The 18,402-nt window shown below is 37.4% G+C and overlaps 1 protein-coding gene across 2 annotated transcripts in view; it reads left to right on the top strand.

The window, feature by feature from the left end:
• The window catches only part of LOC138940388 (headcase protein-like), a 159,354-nt gene that overhangs the window by 78,515 nt on the left and 62,437 nt on the right, over positions 1-18,402 (top strand). Inside the window, exon 1 of one of the 2 annotated variants that reach the window (XM_070309258.1) lies at positions 16,317-16,449. The exons of the other annotated variant lie outside the window; for it this stretch is intronic. Within the exon in view, the coding sequence (XP_070165359.1) occupies positions 16,408-16,449 (42 nt within the window). The 5' untranslated portion in view covers positions 16,317-16,407. Of the gene's footprint in view, positions 1-16,316; positions 16,450-18,402 lie in introns of those variants that run through there. 2 annotated transcript variants of the gene reach the window in all.

Raw genomic sequence — 18,402 nt, 5'->3', positions numbered from 1 at the left:
CGAGACGAAACGACTTCCCTCCCATTCGTTCTTGAAGCATTTAAACTCGTCGAATACGATAGCTGTAACTTATCATCACTATCCCGGGCGAATTATCCGTGAGAGATGGAATGTGAACGATATAAACGCAACGTAATTTAATTTTAAACACAAAGATCGATACACGTTGTTAGCTTGTTCTCGACATGTTCGGAAACGATGGCGATCTTGGATAAGCACTTGGCGCCTTCACTTTTAATCGATCATACGATATCTTTGTTATTATTAAGTCTACGCAATGTTATACAATTTGTTCATCTCGGAGTATTCTATTTTAAAATGGCAAACATATTTAAATAGGACGTAGATAAAATCGCTTACGAGATAAAACCTCGTCTAATTGCTATCTGAAAAGCGGATAAGTATCGATACAAGCGTCTCACTCATAGCAGGAATACTCGCGTCTCGGACTCGTCCGTGTCGCCGATTAAGGAATAAGCAAAACCGCGAGTCCTTCGCGAGAGTACGCGTCGCGTTAAGTTTATTTTTTTCCGTGTCGAGAAGAAGAAAGCTACAAGCGTCGTCGTCGAGAGCGGCTCTAACAAGCAATAAGCGATATCGAGGCATCGCAGTTCCCATCTAGTCCCGGTGCTTGAACCCCACGGCATTTTTCCACAGAGAAGTTGTCGCAGACGGGAAATAAATAAATAGAAAGCATCCATCCCGTCTCGCGCGCGCGTGTTTCACGTATAGCGGCCCCGGTCGACTCCATAGGAAATTCGCAGCAACCGGAACACACCGGCTACGTGTTTCTCACGTACATCTCGAAGGAATACAAAGGAGGATGAGACTGTATTTCGTGGCCTACGGCGTCGATTCCTCGTGCCGAGATCGGCGCGTCGCGCCATGATTTTCTCGAATCAAACCGATATTCAGTCCATCGTGTGTCTTCCCTCGCTCGATCGAAAGCAACTGCTCTCTTTCTCCCCCTCTTTCGTCTCGCCCGCTCTCGTTTTATCTTCTACAAATATCGTGAATAGAATGTAGCTTTTCGACGAAAAGCGGATCGTTGCGTCGAAACGATTTTTTTCTTCATTCTTGTTTATTCGATTCCGGAATGAATCGTCTCGTGTAATTTTCTTTTTTTCTTTTTTTTTATTATGTTGCATACTATTGTATCATCGTGTCATTTGTCGATTTATACTTTCATCCTTTTGATATTTTTCCGATGTGGAAAACCAAAAAAATATTTAATTAAATTTTTGAAAAATTCAACGACGGTTCAAAAAAGGTCTCTCTTCTTTTCACAATTATTCTGAAAATGAGAAATTTGCAGGAAAGAATAACTCTTGCTGTTGTCTCCTATCGAATATCTCTTATCAGATTCTGTTCTTCTTACATTTCATTATTGGAATATTTTATGAGAGAAAGAGAAAGGGGAAGGGGAGGAAGAGGAGCACTTAAAGAGCCAAATGGCGACAAATTAAATTTCCCGATATTAATTCTCGTATAACCATTTACGTCGATTCTCTTAATAATTTATTCGCGGCTCGCTCGAGCTTAATATTTTAATTTTGTAAATATTTTTCAGAGACACGAACTGTGTGATGCACACGCACATTCTCTATCTCTCTTTGTTTCGCACTTTAACCCTCTCCCCTCCTTCCCCCCCCCCCTCTCCCTCTCTCTCTTTCTCATCGCATCACGACGAACACGCAATCCGTACTTCAAGGCTCTCGTATGCTCTCGTGCCCCCGCACGCGGATGACTTGGCGGACGGTACACGCTCCCGCAAAACTCGCGTGAGCCCGCACTCTCGCATGCGTGCGCGCGTTCGCGCCCTCCCTCCATGTCGGAAAGATTGCACACTGCACCATCGCACCGTGAGGCCAACGGCCTCTCTCTCCGCGTAGTAGCGCCGACTCGCCCGCCCGCTCGTTCGTTCGATTCGAAGCGAGCGACAGCTCGCGCGACTTGACGAGAAGCCGAAAAGAGAGCCGCGGGTATATCCCCTTTTTTTGTCGGGTCTTGCCCGTCGGAGAGCTCGTATCGCGAGCGCCGTATTTGCATTAATATCAATGACGTAAAGCATCGGAATAAAACCATGCGTTTTAACGTTGAACGCCGCGCGAGATTTTATTAACTTTGCAAAAACTTTAATATACGTACTATGTATAAAATATTACAACAAGAAAAAGAGGAAACATAATCGTTATCTTGTTATCTAACTGACTTTCCACATTGACGCGTAATTCTCCCTAATACAGCTGGTTGCGGTTGAAATGTCAGTCGTTGCGCTGTCATTCGATATATCGCTCAACACGCGATAGTGTTTTACCAGAAACCGTTTTTCTTCGTCTAAATTTATAAGTACGATTTAAGCAGAATATTTCTTTATCGCGCATTTATCGAGAGCATTCATGCAACGTCCGTAGCCCGTAATGAGCGCTCGTATTGTTCGCGCGTTTACATGTATTTCTGTGGAAACTTTGTTGGCCGATATCGTCATCCGTCCGGTATATCATCGGTTCCATAAATAAATTGACCGCAGAAATAAGCGTGTATCTCGCCGCTCGCGCTCGATATATATATATTACGCGTGTTCTCTCGTTCACGTATGCGTTATCGCGTGCAGCTGCTATCGCTCTCCTCTGTAACCGGCGCGATCGGTCGCGAGAGAGGGCCATGTCAATGGATCTCGCTGTTCGCCTCTTCGCGCCCGATTCCTTTATCGTCGAACCGATGGAATAAAAAGAAGCCACTCTCTACGCGAATTCAATGGACGGTTACGTGCGCTATCGCTGATGCTATATTGCACGTGTCCGAGATCTTTCTCCTTTTTTTTCTTTTTTCTTTCTTTTTTTTTTCCTTTCTCCCGATCGGGGTTTTCTTTGCCTTTGGCTCTTTTTTCTGTCGAAGAGCACGCTTGCATAAGGAATGTAACATAGTCGACGATGCTTTTGCGATCGGAGAATAAAAGGTAAAACAAGAGAGAGAGAGAGAGAGAGAAAACGAAACCTTGAGAAAGAATCGGAGTCTCTAAATAAAACTTAAAATAGATAATCACGTTATTATGTATATCCTTCAGCCCACCTACGTCTTTTCTTTATACGTATAATATATGCGTGGATATAAATATATTCGTATCCTCTCGTCGTGTTCGTAATTTGCGTGCAAACTGTGTGTCCCGTTTGATACTATGACGAAGCTATACAATATTTGTCATTCACGTATGCGAGTAATAGCACTTGATGTCGCGATAAAATGCATAATACGAATTGTATTCAGCGTCGTGAATAACTGTAAATCGAAGTAAAGTTTTTTAAGGAGAGAACACGAATGAAGAGAAGGAAGAGCGTCATCAAATTTGCATCTTCGAAATCTTTTTCTCTTTAAAAGCTACAAGTGTTGTTATACTCGACGTGTGCATGTCATTGCTTCATCTTCAATGGAAGTCTTTGTTCTCCTGCCGATTCCTCGGTATTTTTTTTCTTTTTTCTTTTTTTCTTTTTTCACATTCTCCCACTTTTGATATTCTGAGTAGTAACATTCTGCTTGTCGTTTCATTAACAAGTAAAATTTATTTAGATTATAACGCGACTCTTATCATATTAGATGTAGTATTTTATGACGTGTATATTCTTCGTGCTACGATGTAACTCTTATCGCATTTATCTCGCATTTCTTTATAAAAAAAATATGCAGCATTTGATCAATTGGTGTAACAGCTTGTCGGATTCGAGTAACGCATTTTATGTTAGCAGTGACAAATATATCTGGAACGATTAATATTAATCAAGCGACAACAGTGAAATGCGCGCGCCTACTCGCTTTGTATCACGCGCGCGCGATCACGATGATGGATTTTAATATTTTGACCAGGGTGCTTAGTGCACCATTTATCAAGGCAATCAACCTAGTGAAATCATCTATATATACAGAGTATATATGAGAATGCATTGAGTTATATATAGAGTGAATATTTTTCATCTGTAGAGAATTCTTACAAAATTACGTACATATTAACGCATATCAATAGTTACCACTCTTTATTAAAATCGTTTTTTAGAGAGAGAGAGAGAAGAAAATTTTGATACAATCTTTAAAACATTAAAGTCAACGAGATCTTAAAAAACATTCTTATATACTGTAAGAGAAGTTCCTGTCAATTTGCATAATGTATTATTAATTTCTAGCTTTCACACCATATTGGTAAACACACGATTGATAGATGGAATGGCTGGACAAAACATGCTTGTTCGACATGCGAATTTGTTTTCGCTCCAAATGAACGGGACGCGTATCTTTGTACGACCCAATTGCATACAGCGTCTGTTTCATAAGGGCAGAGCCTCCGCTTGTACCGTTGTCGATACGACCATGTGATTCGCGCCATCCGGTAAAACGGGCTCTCTCTTTCTCTTCTTTCTTCTCTCTCTCTCTCTCTCTCTCTCTCTCTCTCTCTCTCTCTCTCTCTTTTTTCTCCGATACCCTTTACGAGAACGACGACTACGATGGCGACGATGGGATTCCGACTCGCCTGATTTCGATCGCGACGTAAACCGGTCTTGTCCGCGCGTCATTCGAATGATCTGGAACTTTCCGATCCCTGAGGTAGTAAAATGTATGAGGATAGATTCTTGCTTGAGAAAATTGATTACCGTACGGAGGATAGAGAATATATTATTCACGTGCAGTTGGTACAATTTGCCGAGACTCGTCGCGCCTTCGAATTCAATTTCCCGATTGTTGTTTATTCGAGAAAAAGCTATCGGAAGAAGAATACGATTCTTCAACTACTATTCTTCGTCGTAATAATAAGAAGGAACAGTAAGCCGGTGCGAGCGTGTTTTATATGCAGATCGTGCATTATTTACATACTTAATGTTTTGAAAATGTTGTTTACGCGAATTCTATCTGCACAGAATAGCGTTGTTCTCACAGGTCACGTTGATATATGGATGTGCAATAGCGGTAATTAGCAAGAACGATGCTTTATTACGTTGTTAAATTTTTTTCGATTTACTTTTCGATGCTCCTCTTCCGGTGGTTGATGGTGCACAGTAATCGAGCTGTTGTAGGAACGGTAAAAGGAAGAGACTCTCGGACAGGAAACGCATCGCGAGGCAACGGTAGGGGCAATTGCATCGTGCACCATTAAACTTACTTTATTCTCCCTGCACATTTCGACATATCTCAATTATTTCGCTATTACCGTTACACCATTATTCTCGGTGTATCGCCAACGAATTGCGACAAGCTATTTCATCGCCCGACGATCGCGTTCAAAGCCGAGAGACTGCTCGTAGCATGATTAATGAAGGATTAACCTCGACGCGTATTAAGACTCTGACGTGTGTGCGCGTTAGTCTTCTAATTACGACATTTATTATATTTTCCTCAAACTAAAATTCCCGATGTGTCTCGCACGATCCGTGTTTCCCGCTCGCCGAATAAAATATTCTCGCAGATGTCGGGTAGCTTTTAATTACGCGCTCGGGACAAGAGGCAGGGAAGGGAGGGGACGAGGTTCGCGCGCATGATGTTGAAGGGTACGGTGATGAAGGGCGAGGAAAAAAATACGCGGCCATAAAACATTCGTACAATAAAACTGCCTTCAACAACAGGCCTGCATATTTTAAGAAATTAATTTGTCGAAGGACAAATTGCCTCGTTTCTCGAAACGCGGGAGGGAACGGAGAGCGCCCGGCAAGTTTAACCTTCTCGCCTCTCTTCCCAATATCTTCTTCTTTTATTTTCTCTCCTTTGCTGATTTTTCCCTGAGAAGGATGTTAGCTGCGAGTCGCGCGAAAAAGAAACAAAAGGGAGAAGGTGCGCGATTCTTACTCGTGTCTGAGGAGGGGGACGGTGCCGTGGAAAGTCTGTTGTGGCTAATTTACGCGATCATAAATCTTTTCGCGAACGCGATGTAACTCATAGTCTCGTTGAAATTTCGACTACGGAAAAATAATAACAAAGAACGATTTACGAGGATAAGTTGAAGCCGTTGCGAACAAATGTCTGAATTGAAGAAAAGAGCGAGATGCGCCATTTGTTTTTCTCACTTTTGAAGCTTATCAAATTTCTTCGTTTATATTTATTTTGATCATTTTTTATCGTGTAGCTATTTTCGTTGGAAGAAAATCGTTAAAAATTATCGTTATCTTATTCAGGACGAAATAATTTAAGAAAATCTCGATTGTAACTAATGGTGTACTGGCAACTATCTTGCGATATTGGGATTGATTTATTGCCGTTCTTGCGATTCGAACGACGCTTCGTCGCGACGAAGAAAGACAGGAAAAGAGGGGAACGACGTTTCTCTTGTCGCGATCGGCGGCCCCCTTTTCTCGACGCGTGTATATAATCTCGCATCCAGTCAGCAACATTCGTGGAAAGAAACGTGGAGAACGCATTATTTATGCCTCTCTACTTTTATGGCTGTAGGAGACATACGCATACATCTCGCGTTATATACCGAGGTACCTCCGTCTCGTTCCCCCTCCGCTCGTCTCTTAACTTAGCAGCTTCCTCCTCTCTATGTTCCTCTTATTTCCCTCGATAGAGATCCGCGGTCTCTCGATCGCGAGAGATGCGTTTTCGCTCAGCGATTCGCGTTTACCGTGTATTTTCGTTTCGCTGACGCGTCTCGAAAAATTCAAACGATTCACGTGGAAAAACACGCGATAAATAGGTTTTCCTTACTGTTTGTTAATTCACGCTTCAGATGAAAGACATATCTGACTTAGCAGTCGAGTAATAAATTATAATATTTAATTATAATTTAATTTATTATAGAAGAGAGACATTCTTGATTCCATTGGATAAATTAATAATTTTTAGCATATTTTTTTCAATATCATTAAAATGGAATTATATAGAAATTACAATAGAATTATATTCTTATTAAAAATCTGACGTAAATATATTGGGAGAATTCATCTTTTTAACTAATGCGAATAAAATTTTGATTGCGACGAATGTTTAATGTATAGGAGAAAATCATAAAAAAATTAGGTATAAATTATTAATTTTCTTTTTAATTATTCAAACTCTTTAATCGCTCTAAATTTTTTTTAACCACATTTTTAAATATCGCAAACAATCTGTATAATTTATAAATTATTCTATATAAAGTGTGAAAACGAAATATAAATACATGTATATTGCATAGACGATAGTTAGAATAATGGCTTCAAGTTTATCTTACAAATCCGCAATTCCGAGTTAAATCACGTCGGTCGCATGTCGTTTGAAACATTATTCCGTCAAGCTAATAACGGCGAAAGAAAACGATAAGACATGCGAAATATCTGACGATGGGGTATTATAATGGAAATTCGCGCTTCACGAGACATCTTTGTCACAACATGGACGACAAAATCGACGACACAAGAAGGTTGAAGAGGAGGAGAATCCTTCGCGTCGACATTTTCGTCGTTTCTCTCATTCCGCGTTGAGAGGCAGAGAATCAATCTTCGATGCGATCTCTCTTCGGTCGCTACTCACGCGTGCATCACGCACAGGCCTGGCCGTGAGTCGCACCACGCACACGAATCGCTTTATGTGGCACAAGGATGCAGCTCGTCTGGGTCATTATTGTATGTCGTGTTCGTCGCGTCCCCCGCGTCCCCCGCCGGCACGCATATACATATCGAATCGCTCTCTGATCCCTTCGTATAATATATATACGCAATAATCTCGACGTTGGTAAGAGATTTCAGTGGACTCGACATACAATGCAATTTAGACTTCAAGTATTATAACATTGTTGAGTTTACAATGTATCCGATAGAAAGGCAAATATCGTCTAACAATGTTCAAACTTCCGTACTTTCTTGTGACAGTAAAATGACTGAGACTCTGTTATCTGAAGGAGCTGCTTCAGTTGCTTCACGAGTATTTTAGCAAATTGAGAAAATAACGCTTGACGTACAAATAACATGTTTGCATAATACCGATGTTAATTAAAATTATATATATATAAAGATGGTTAAACACGGTTTTGATTAAAAATTATTTAACCGCTGCAAGCGTTTCGATCAATCTACTATTAATAGGAAATGAACAATGACGTGATTAGTTTGACTTGTCTCCGTGATCCTGTCGTTAGAGAAAATATTTTTAACTTTTTCAATGATCGGATTTTAAAATCACTTTGTTCTACATCGCGAGCTGTTTCTATTTTGACATCTACGCGTCTCGATGCATCGAGAGTAGCAGGGCAGCGATGAGAGCAGGCAAGAGCATACAATGGCATTCATTGTAGCGATGGGACAAGACAGGACAGCCTTGTGATTGATCGAAAGGCGCGCCGTGCGTCATTGCTGGGAGTACGCGAAGACAAAATGAAAGAGAAAGAAGACACAGAACTTGCCTCACCCGTGTCAATAAATCCCGAATGGATTGTTAGAGTGCCAGGATGTCGCCGTCGCGTCGTAAGGAGGAGTATTTTTGTACAATACTTTGACTCCTTTTTGAAATCTTTATTAATCCGACGACTTTCCACGGAAATCAATAAAAATACGGAGATATTAATTCAATTTATTACACTGATTATTGTTCTATTTTCATCGTTTTACGAAGTATCTCATTAGACAATGATGCACGGATTCGAAGCACTTGTGTGATCAAATTTATTTATAAGAATTAAAAAAGATAACTTAATTATCGATTGAAAATTACAATTGAGATGAGAATTGATTTAAAATATTATTACAATCGCTACAAATTCTGTAATTTATAATTTTAAGCAAAAATAAAAAAATAAAAAAAATCATCTAAAGACAATTATAGAATAAATTAAATATGAGAATATAAACATCTTTATTAAATTAATCACTTTGCCTTTTTTTTGGGGGGGGGGGGGAGATCTACACTATCGCATTTGATTTTAACAAACGTTTAATAAGAATCGACCTAGAGGACAATGGAAGTTTCTTTGCATTGGTAATTGATCTTCTGCATAATCACGCCCACTTTTGTAATCAGTTCCTCGTGTGATACGTAATATCAAAGTATTAATGTGGATTTTTTATTTTTAGTAACGCACAATGAGAGACGCGAAATATCAATGACACGTATTAATTCAATTTCTTTTTGCATTATTGCCTCGCCTTCATTATTGGTACCGTTACCGCCGAGACGATTACGCAAGCAGGTTGCAACAATTCCTGCTCCGCGTGTTTGTTCTTCGCGGAGAATAATCGGCTGTCACCTACACAAGTCTCTGTCGTTATCTTCGTTTTGGGGATAGCGAGAGAATATAATTGCCTTCTTCTCTCTTTTTTTTCCCCTTTCCGTCAACTAATTAACGCGTCGGCTTCATCTATCTGCTCTGGACATTTTTTTACAATTTCTCAATCGGAAAGATTTAGCTCTCTCCGCTTGCAATTAACATTTGTCTTTTCCCAGATTTCCCGAGTATTTGCGTTTCTTATAGCTACAATTTGTGTTTGCGCGATGAAAGTTTCCGAGAGCTTCTCGAATTAAACCAAGGACTGCTTTGGATTCAAGCGAGCATTACCGTCCTTTTAAAGTCTTTTTTTCTTCAATTACAGAGTATTGTGAACTCTATATTATTTCAAATTTGCGAATCTAAGGGTCAAATGATCCACGACGAACGACAATCAACCTACCTTCACTGATACTTTAATTTCCAAATATATGCTTCAAAAATCGTAAAACCATTGTGTATTATATGTTCGAATACACAATTATTTTCTTCTGTTTCGCTCATCTTATGGAATTAAATTGATTGTTCTATTTCCGAGGATGTAATTCGTGTATGGGCAGTTGGATGACGAGTGACATTTGCGTGAATCTAAAAATATCGAAGCGATAGGGGTGACGGATGCGAAAAGAAGACCGGAGAGTCTAGACGAACAATAACGATCTCTCTCGGAGGGAGAGGTAGAGAGAGGACAAGAAAGTGCACTCGTTAACTCGTGGAAAACACGAGCGAGTATCTCCTTGTCTGTAAGCTTCGCGAATCGCACGCTCTTCGTTCGACGAGACGAAACGAAAGCGGCGAAGCGATAAATCTTGCAATAACCATGTTGGTTGTTCCCGCCCGCGTTCTTCCGCTCTGTCTCTCTTTTTCTATCTTTCTTCTCTCCTATCTTTATCCGAGGCGACCGATGAGAGTTCGGTCAACTAGGTTGAAGCTCGTTCTACCAATCAATCGAGTCAACTACTCGCAACACCCCCGCAATTGCGCGACGTGCGCGTTAATTTATTGCGCTACTTTACTCTCCGACCTTGGGGCCCGCTGTCATAAACGACGGGCATAAACCTTGCTTTACGTATCGGGTAAAGGGGCTCCAACCGCGAAAAGGGTCATCCCTCTTTCTCCCACTTTAATAATGCACCTCATTGACATTATGTGCACATGACGTTTTCACGACTTGTAATTTTCTCGGTATAATTCGCGTGGCAGCGGACAAGGATCTTCGATAAGAAGATATGCGATCGTCGTGCGCTTGCTCAGTGACGGAATAAGTATAGTTATATATTTGCGTAGCTAGGACAACATTTGACGAAGAGGTACATTGAGTAGAGTGCAGAGAAAGAGAGAGAGAGAGAGAGGAAGAGGGACACAAGAGACATAAGTGCGTTTCTCGATTTATGAAATCCGCGTACAAAGTATATGAATAACGCATTTTGTTTGGATCGTAAATTCTTTGATTAGGTTTGAAAAATTGTTGATTAAAAATTAAAAATTTTAAAATTATATATCTATTAAAAGATATTCGAAGTTAATGGAAGAATGAGATTCCTTCTTGTTATTTTTTATATTCACGAAACACGTAAATGTTTAATTTTGAGATGCTTCTAATTCAAAAACTAACATCTCAATATTAAGACAATCATCATTTTTGCTTTAATTTTTAATGTTTATTTCATATAAATTTTGTACAATATCCGTATATTTGAACGAAGATATCGGACTTTAACAGTCGATCGTGACTTTAAACACGAGTGTCACCTCTGTTATGTTCGTTGGAGAAAATGCCGAGTTGCAAGAGAATATTATCACATTTCCTTTCTTGTCGCCTTTGGCGATCCTGGTTACATCCTCGTTTTCGCATACGCCGAGAAGTCGTCGCGCTTTGATGCGGCCCGGCGTTTTACGAATCCCGAGAAACTAATTGCACCTCACGTTTATGGGTAATTTACACTTCGTGATGAATTATCGCTGAAACGGCATCATTATCGCCGGAATTAGCCGCTATCTAAGAAAATAGCTTTATCGCCTATCACGATGAAGAAAAAGCATTTGTTTTATTCCACTATGTATTCCCTTGTGTAATCCAACTGTTGAGATGTGCATTAAAAATTATTTAGATATTAAAAAAATTAATTATATTTTTAACTACTAAAAAATGCTTCAATTGAGAATATTTTTGCGCGCACGAAATTATCTTTTATTATTATTTTCGAAAGAGCACTATTTAGTATTGCTTAAATAGCACGTGAAACACTTGTTTTAGACAAATTAAATTAATTTCGTAGAAGCTGCTTTTAAATTTGATTTATTTTAAAAATTTTATCGCCGAAATTTTATCGGCTCATCTTCTGTAAGAAACATCCATTCGTTGAAAGCTGGAGATTCAAACTAGAGTTCATCGTTCATTCTAAATATTTTTGACAAAACATTTACAAGATATTTTATAGTTGTCAACAATTTTGACGCAACGATTATTTAAAAAAAGCTCAGAGTTGCACATTTTAATTCAGATTTTCGGAATAATCCACCACTTATTTAGAATATTTACACGCGTTCAAAAGCGCTTTACAACTGTTCCTCGCAAATTTTAATTTGTCAATTTGCACGTTCCGTGCATGTGCGCGAGGTATGCGAGGTAATTCGGAACGAAAATTTTACTACCGCACCGGTGGTGGGTCCGGTGAAAATTTAGCTCGGTATCCTCAGTGACGCGTCTATTTTCGTGCGGTTGGCGCCCGGTCAGATCTCTCCTCCTATGCCTTTCTGTGCTTTTATCTCTCTTCTGTGCTCACTCTGTTTTCTTGGCGCGGTACACGCTTTGCACGGCGAGAAGAGACACGCCCGGCTTCCTCGGGAAAGCGGCGTTTTCGTGTGAGTCGCGTGTGGTCCACAGTCCACAGTAGTACATGGAGGTGAGGAGGAAGAGAAGAAAGAGAAAGCAAGCGAAAAGAGTATCTTCAAAGGAAGAGGAAGATCTCCTCCCTACGAAATTCCACCGACGATCCTCGCGCTTAAAGGAACCTCGCCACGTTCCTTTTTTAGGCAATTAGAGCGGGGAGATGGAATTGCCGCTCGCGAAAATCGCCCGGAAAATTTCCTCTGAAAGTGTCGCGGTAACGAATGGACGAATGGATGAAGGCGCGTGTGTTGTGGGAATATTTCCTTTATTTTAAACGACATTTTGTTGCGGAAAATTGTTGCAATTAATTAGTATAATTATTTATAGTCGCCGTAAATGCTATACGTTCGTTTTACTATTTTTCCTCCGATTTCTATTAAAATAACAGATTCCTCGGTATGTTGCCGCAATTTATCCTACAAAGTTGTGTCGCCATTGTTTTAGCTAATTAGGATAATGTGACGACAACGGCTAGAGAATTTTAAGAATTGCACATGACATCTTAAATTGATCTTGGGATGACGAGTACCCTGGAATCACATAATTTTTTTTTTTTTCCACGAAACAGCTTTAGCTTGAAGTGCGATATTAATAGACTAAAATAAGAGAATTATCAATTTTTTACATCGACATAAATTTTTTAATTAGTATCAATAATAATAATTTTAGATTATTAGAAAAAGCTGGTGATAAAAACTTTTTAATGAAAAATGTGTGAACAAATAATATAAAAATTATGATAGCCGATTAATTTCGCACACATTTTCTATCTTTAGCAGTTTACATTTTTCAGAATATTGTGCCGTAAGTGTGCAAATTGATCTAATATATTATTTTGTAGAAAAGTAATGTATTGAGATAAAAAGAGATAAACGATTTTTATTTCGCATTATAAATTTTTGCAGTAATAGGTTGATCTTTTTAACACAGGCTGTGAATCTAGATATGATGAGGTCATTCATCCGCCGCTTTTACGAGGGTGTCAGTTGTGGGGAATTTTATTGGTCTCTTATCGCCCGATTGGCGTAATGACAAAATGTTTATTGTTCGTTACAGTCGAAGGATTATCGCGCCGAGTGTCGAAATAGTGCGATAGAAAGCGTAATGAAAAAAGATGTAGCACGTGCACATTTTGTCATAAATATTTAACAAAGAACCACAAATAGTTATGTTTAAATGATCAAAATTTATTTTTGTCTTAATATATATAATTATATCTTTTTAAATTTTAACTATAAAAAAATTGTTGGGTGGAGTATACCTCTAATATATATATATATATTATTAGAAAAATCAACGTTTTCTATTCAATCCGTAATTCTGCTTGCATCGCATAACGGTAATCTGTGAATGGAAATAATGGAATATTAGAAATGCAATAAATCTTTTCTATGCCTAAAATGTGATATCGATATGAATCTTAATTATGAAACCATGTTAGTTATTATCAACGACATTATGTGATTTGCAAAGACATCGTGATGTGATTTGCATTAGTATATTTTTAGAACATTGCTTGTGTGATAGAGCAATATACATACTTTTATTATAATCTATCAACCGATAGAGACATCACATTCGGATAGGGGAGCGAGCGGAAAAAATAATCGGCGATAATTTAAAAGTATTGCCATATATTAACGAGCATCGAATCACACAAAGAAAACTCACTTCGCATATTCACACTCATGCCACTCATGTCAGTTGTAATAAAGTAATTTATGTCGGATGAGATATGAAAGCGCGCAAAACATATGGTTAACCCTTCGCTACTTGTCACTATATCGTGAGTGTAGTTTAAGAAGATACATCGTACATGATATGGTTCGTATTTTAAATTATTTCGATATCCTGTAGAATATGGTTTATATCTGGAAGCGTGAAAGTAGTTCAATTCGATAAACAGTGATATATGTATATAAGATCTCTATTTTTTATCCTTATTTATTATTATATATATTTGCGATAGAAAATTTTTTCATTCTTCTCTTTTAGTTTTTGAATAGAGAGAGAGAGAGAGATATGTATAAATAATTTAATCTGAGTGTGAGATATATCAGTTATGTCTTTACAAAGTTGAAATTTTGTAAACAATGTTTTTATTGCGAATATCTCGGCTAAATTAAATGGATGAAAAGACCCATATTAAGTTAGCCCCCCCCACCAACGCCAAATTAAATTAAATACATCAAATAATTTAGTGCTAATTATGTGCTAATTAGTTGCCGTAGTCCGAATTTTGTTGCTCAAACCGTTTAGCAGGAATTTACATTCAAAGTGGGGGGTGCTAGCTTGACACAAAATTCACTTTCGATGGATGAAAAGATGCGAGAGATACGGAACGCGATCGTAATACGTCTCGATAATCGCGCTTGTGTGAAGAGACTAACAGCGTTACGGAAAATTTAGGCTGGACGGATAGGTGGGGGGAGGGGAGGGGAATGTCGTCGAATATCTCTTCCAAGAACAGGAGCGAGCGAGTTTTTTGCGAGAAAAAAATCGTGCGCCAAAAAACCTTCGCGATACGAACAAGGATAAGATAACGAAGCTCGAGCGATACTTTTGCAATCTCGCGATTATTTTCTGGCGAAATTATACATATAATTGAAGAAGAATCATATATTTTAAAAGAATATTTAAGTATATTGAAATACGAAACGTGTGAAAAACGCGACGCGAAGCTTCACCAATTGTAAAATTTCTCATTTAGCTGTTGGTACTCGTGGTTTCTCGCGGCATCGATTAACGTTGACACGTCACTCTTAATTGGATTTCAGTAACATCCATAGTTTTAAAACTAACCAATCACCAATCAAGAATCGAATGACCGTGATTGGTCAATTTTACAACCATGAATATTATTAAACCTGACGTGTAAAATTAGTCAACTAACTGTCGACTAACCGAACACATTTTTTTTTTCTCTTAATCAAGAATATTTTATTAGGAATGTTCATATGTGGTGTGTTGTGAGCTGCTTTTCAGATATATTCCTCCTTGAATCTTACACATTCTATTCAACGATTATTCTCGTTGTATTATCGTTTCGCCATGAAAATTGATCGAGATTTTGTAATATAAGCTCTCTCTCTCTCTCTTTCTCTCGAGCCGCGCTTCTTTGTTTATATCTGAATGTTTACGACCAACTTTTTTGAACGCTTCTGTACCGAGACGTTCGGCGACGCGGTCCTCCCCTCTCCTCACCTACCCGTCCAGCCTAAATTTTCCGTAATCGTGTCAGTCTCTTCCCACAAGCGCGAGTCTCAAGACGAATTACGGTCGCGCTCCGTGTTTCTCGCTCTCCGTCTTTTTATCCGTCGAAAGTGAGATCCGCGTACGAACGAGTGTCGGGGGGGTCTTGTATCGAATAACAGGCGATTATCCGAGTGTAATATATTAACCCGTGTAATCGTGATTAAGGCATCTTTCGATATATATATACTCGCAAACGACAAGATTTTTCCCACGCATCTTTTATCTATCGAAAATGAATTTCGCATCCGAACGAATATTCGAAATATCCGAATCGAGAGTAATTTGTAGGTTTGATATATCGACTTTATAATACGATACAACGATCGATGAATACATTATTTAACATATTTTTAGGCGCTGAAATAATTTACTCGCTGTCGTATATAATAATATCGCGTTGAAAATATAAGCGCGTCGCGTTCCACACGTTTCTGCTTTAATATTCTTTAATATTGTTTTCAAATGTAATCCTTTTTTCAGAGTTATATTCACAATTTCATAGATCGCAAAAGAGCGTCGCTCGAACTAGTTTCATTTATCTCGCGCAGGATTTTTCGCGTACGGTTTATTTCTTGGAAGAGACGCGCTCGCTCCTTTTCCTGGAACGGATATTCGACGACGCGTTCCCCCCTCCCCATCTACTACTACTACTACTCGACCTGCCTAAATTTTCCGTAACCGGTAACCGTCGTATTGCATTAGCGTGCGAGATTGAAATATTCTTTCCGTATTTCTCGCCTTTTTTTATCCATCACAAGTTTATCCCGTGTATAAAGTGGATGTCGTGAGTATCGGGAATGTCGATTAGAATCACGGAAAATCGTCTCCGTCCATTTATTAATACGCGATTCTATGTTCTTTCATGTTTATAATCGACATGGAAATAATTTTACCGCGTCATTGCATATGGCGGATTTTGGACTACGAGTGAAATAGTGATTATGAGAATAGTGATTATGCACTAGTGGACAAATTGATAGACTGTCTCGTCTCAATTTGAAGCGAAGGGAGCAACCGGAAACGGAAGGGATCTCGCGATGACCAGATGCGGAAAGAAGTGAGACATGCAAGGGCGGTGCATCGGTCGGTCAGTAGAATTTATTATTAAACATTTAAAATTGTCAATATAATTTTTAATTTATGGAAACAATAGTATTGAAAAAAAACGGTTTTTTTTTTTATTAATGATTTATAGCTCATGTATAAATATTTAGAATTATAACTGACCATATTATCTTTGCCTTGATTATTTCTATTATTCGTCATTGATGATTACTGATGATTTCATAATTATAATCGTTGAGCGCATTAATTTTGCTATTTTATTAGCATTCGAAATCATCATTGATACGATTACATTTTATTTAACTCTGATCACTCTGTAATCTTAACATCCTTAACGCGTCATTTTTAGAGAATGAAAATTATCAAACATGTGCATTAACAAAATTAATCATATAAATATTTAGAATTAAAACTGACCATATTATCTTTGCCTTGATTATTTCTATTATTCGTCATTGATGATTACTGATGTTTTCATAATTATAATCGTTGAGCGCATTAATTTTTCTATTTTATTAGCATTCGAACTTGATCATTAATACGATTACATTTTATTTAACTCTGATCACTCTGTAATCTTAACATCCTTAACGCGTCACTTTTAGAGAATGAAAATTATCAAACATGTGCATTAACAAAATTAACAATATGCGTGTCAATTTATTTTTTAATTTATGGAAACGATGGTATTGAAAAATCGAGTTGTTTTTTTGATTAATTATTTATGATCTGATAATCATATAAATATTTAGAATTAAAACTGACCATATTATTTTTGCCTTGATTATTTCTGTTATTCGTCATTAATGATTACTGATGATTTCATAATTATAATCGTTGAGCGCATTAATTTTGCTATTTTATTAGCATTCGAAATCATCATTGATACGATTACATTTTATTTAACTCTGATCACTCTGTAATCTTAACATCCTTAACGCGTCATTTTTAGAGAATGAAAATTATCAAACATGTGCATTAACAAAATTAATCATATAAATATTTAGAATTAAAACTGACCATATTATCTTTGCCTTGATTATTTCTATTATTCGTCATTGATGATTACTGATGTTTTCATAATTATAATCGTTGAGCGCATTAATTTTTCTATTTTATTAGCATTCGAACTTGATCATTAATACGATTACATTTTATTTAACTCTGATCACTCTGTAATCTTAACATCCTTAACGCGTCACTTTTAGAGAATGAAAATTATCAAACATGTGCATTAACAAAATTAACAATATGCGTGTCAATTTATTTTTTAATTTATGGAAACGATGGTATTGAAAAATCGAGTTGTTTTTTTGATTAATTATTTATGATCTGATAATCATATAAATATTTAGAATTAAAACTGACCATATTATTTTTGCCTTGATTATTTCTGTTATTCGTCATTAATGATTACTGATGATTTCATAATTATAATCGTTGAGCGCATTAATTTTACTATTTTATTAGCATTCGAACTCGATCATTAATACGATTACATTTTATTTAACTCTGATCACTCTGTAATCTTAATATCCTTAACGCGTCATTTTTAGAGAATGAAAATTATCCAACATGTGCATTAACGAAATTAACAATATGCATGTCAATTTATTTTTTAATTTACGGAAACGATGGTATTGAAAAATCGAGTTGTTTTTGATTAATTATTTATAATCTGATAATCATATAAATATTTAGAATTAAAACTGACCATATTATTTTTGCCTTGATTATTTCTGTTATTCGTCATTAATGATTACTGATGATTTCATAATTATAATCGTTGAGCGCATTAATTTTACTATTTTATTAGCATTCGAAATCATCATTAATACGATTACATTTTATTTAACTCTGATCACTCTGTAATCTTAACATCCTTAACGCGTCATTTTTAGAGAATGAAAATTATCCAACATGTGCATTAACGAAATTAACAATATGCATGTCAATTTATTTTTTAATTTATGGA

The sequence above is a fragment of the Polyergus mexicanus genome, unplaced genomic scaffold, assembly GCF_030449975.1.
Source record: "Polyergus mexicanus isolate NDT 795.1 unplaced genomic scaffold, iyPolMexi1.0 SCAF_16, whole genome shotgun sequence".
Taxonomy (NCBI): domain Eukaryota; kingdom Metazoa; phylum Arthropoda; class Insecta; order Hymenoptera; family Formicidae; genus Polyergus; species Polyergus mexicanus.
The sequence above is the reverse complement of the archived record's forward strand: the minus strand, read 5'-3'. Positions and strand labels throughout refer to the sequence as shown.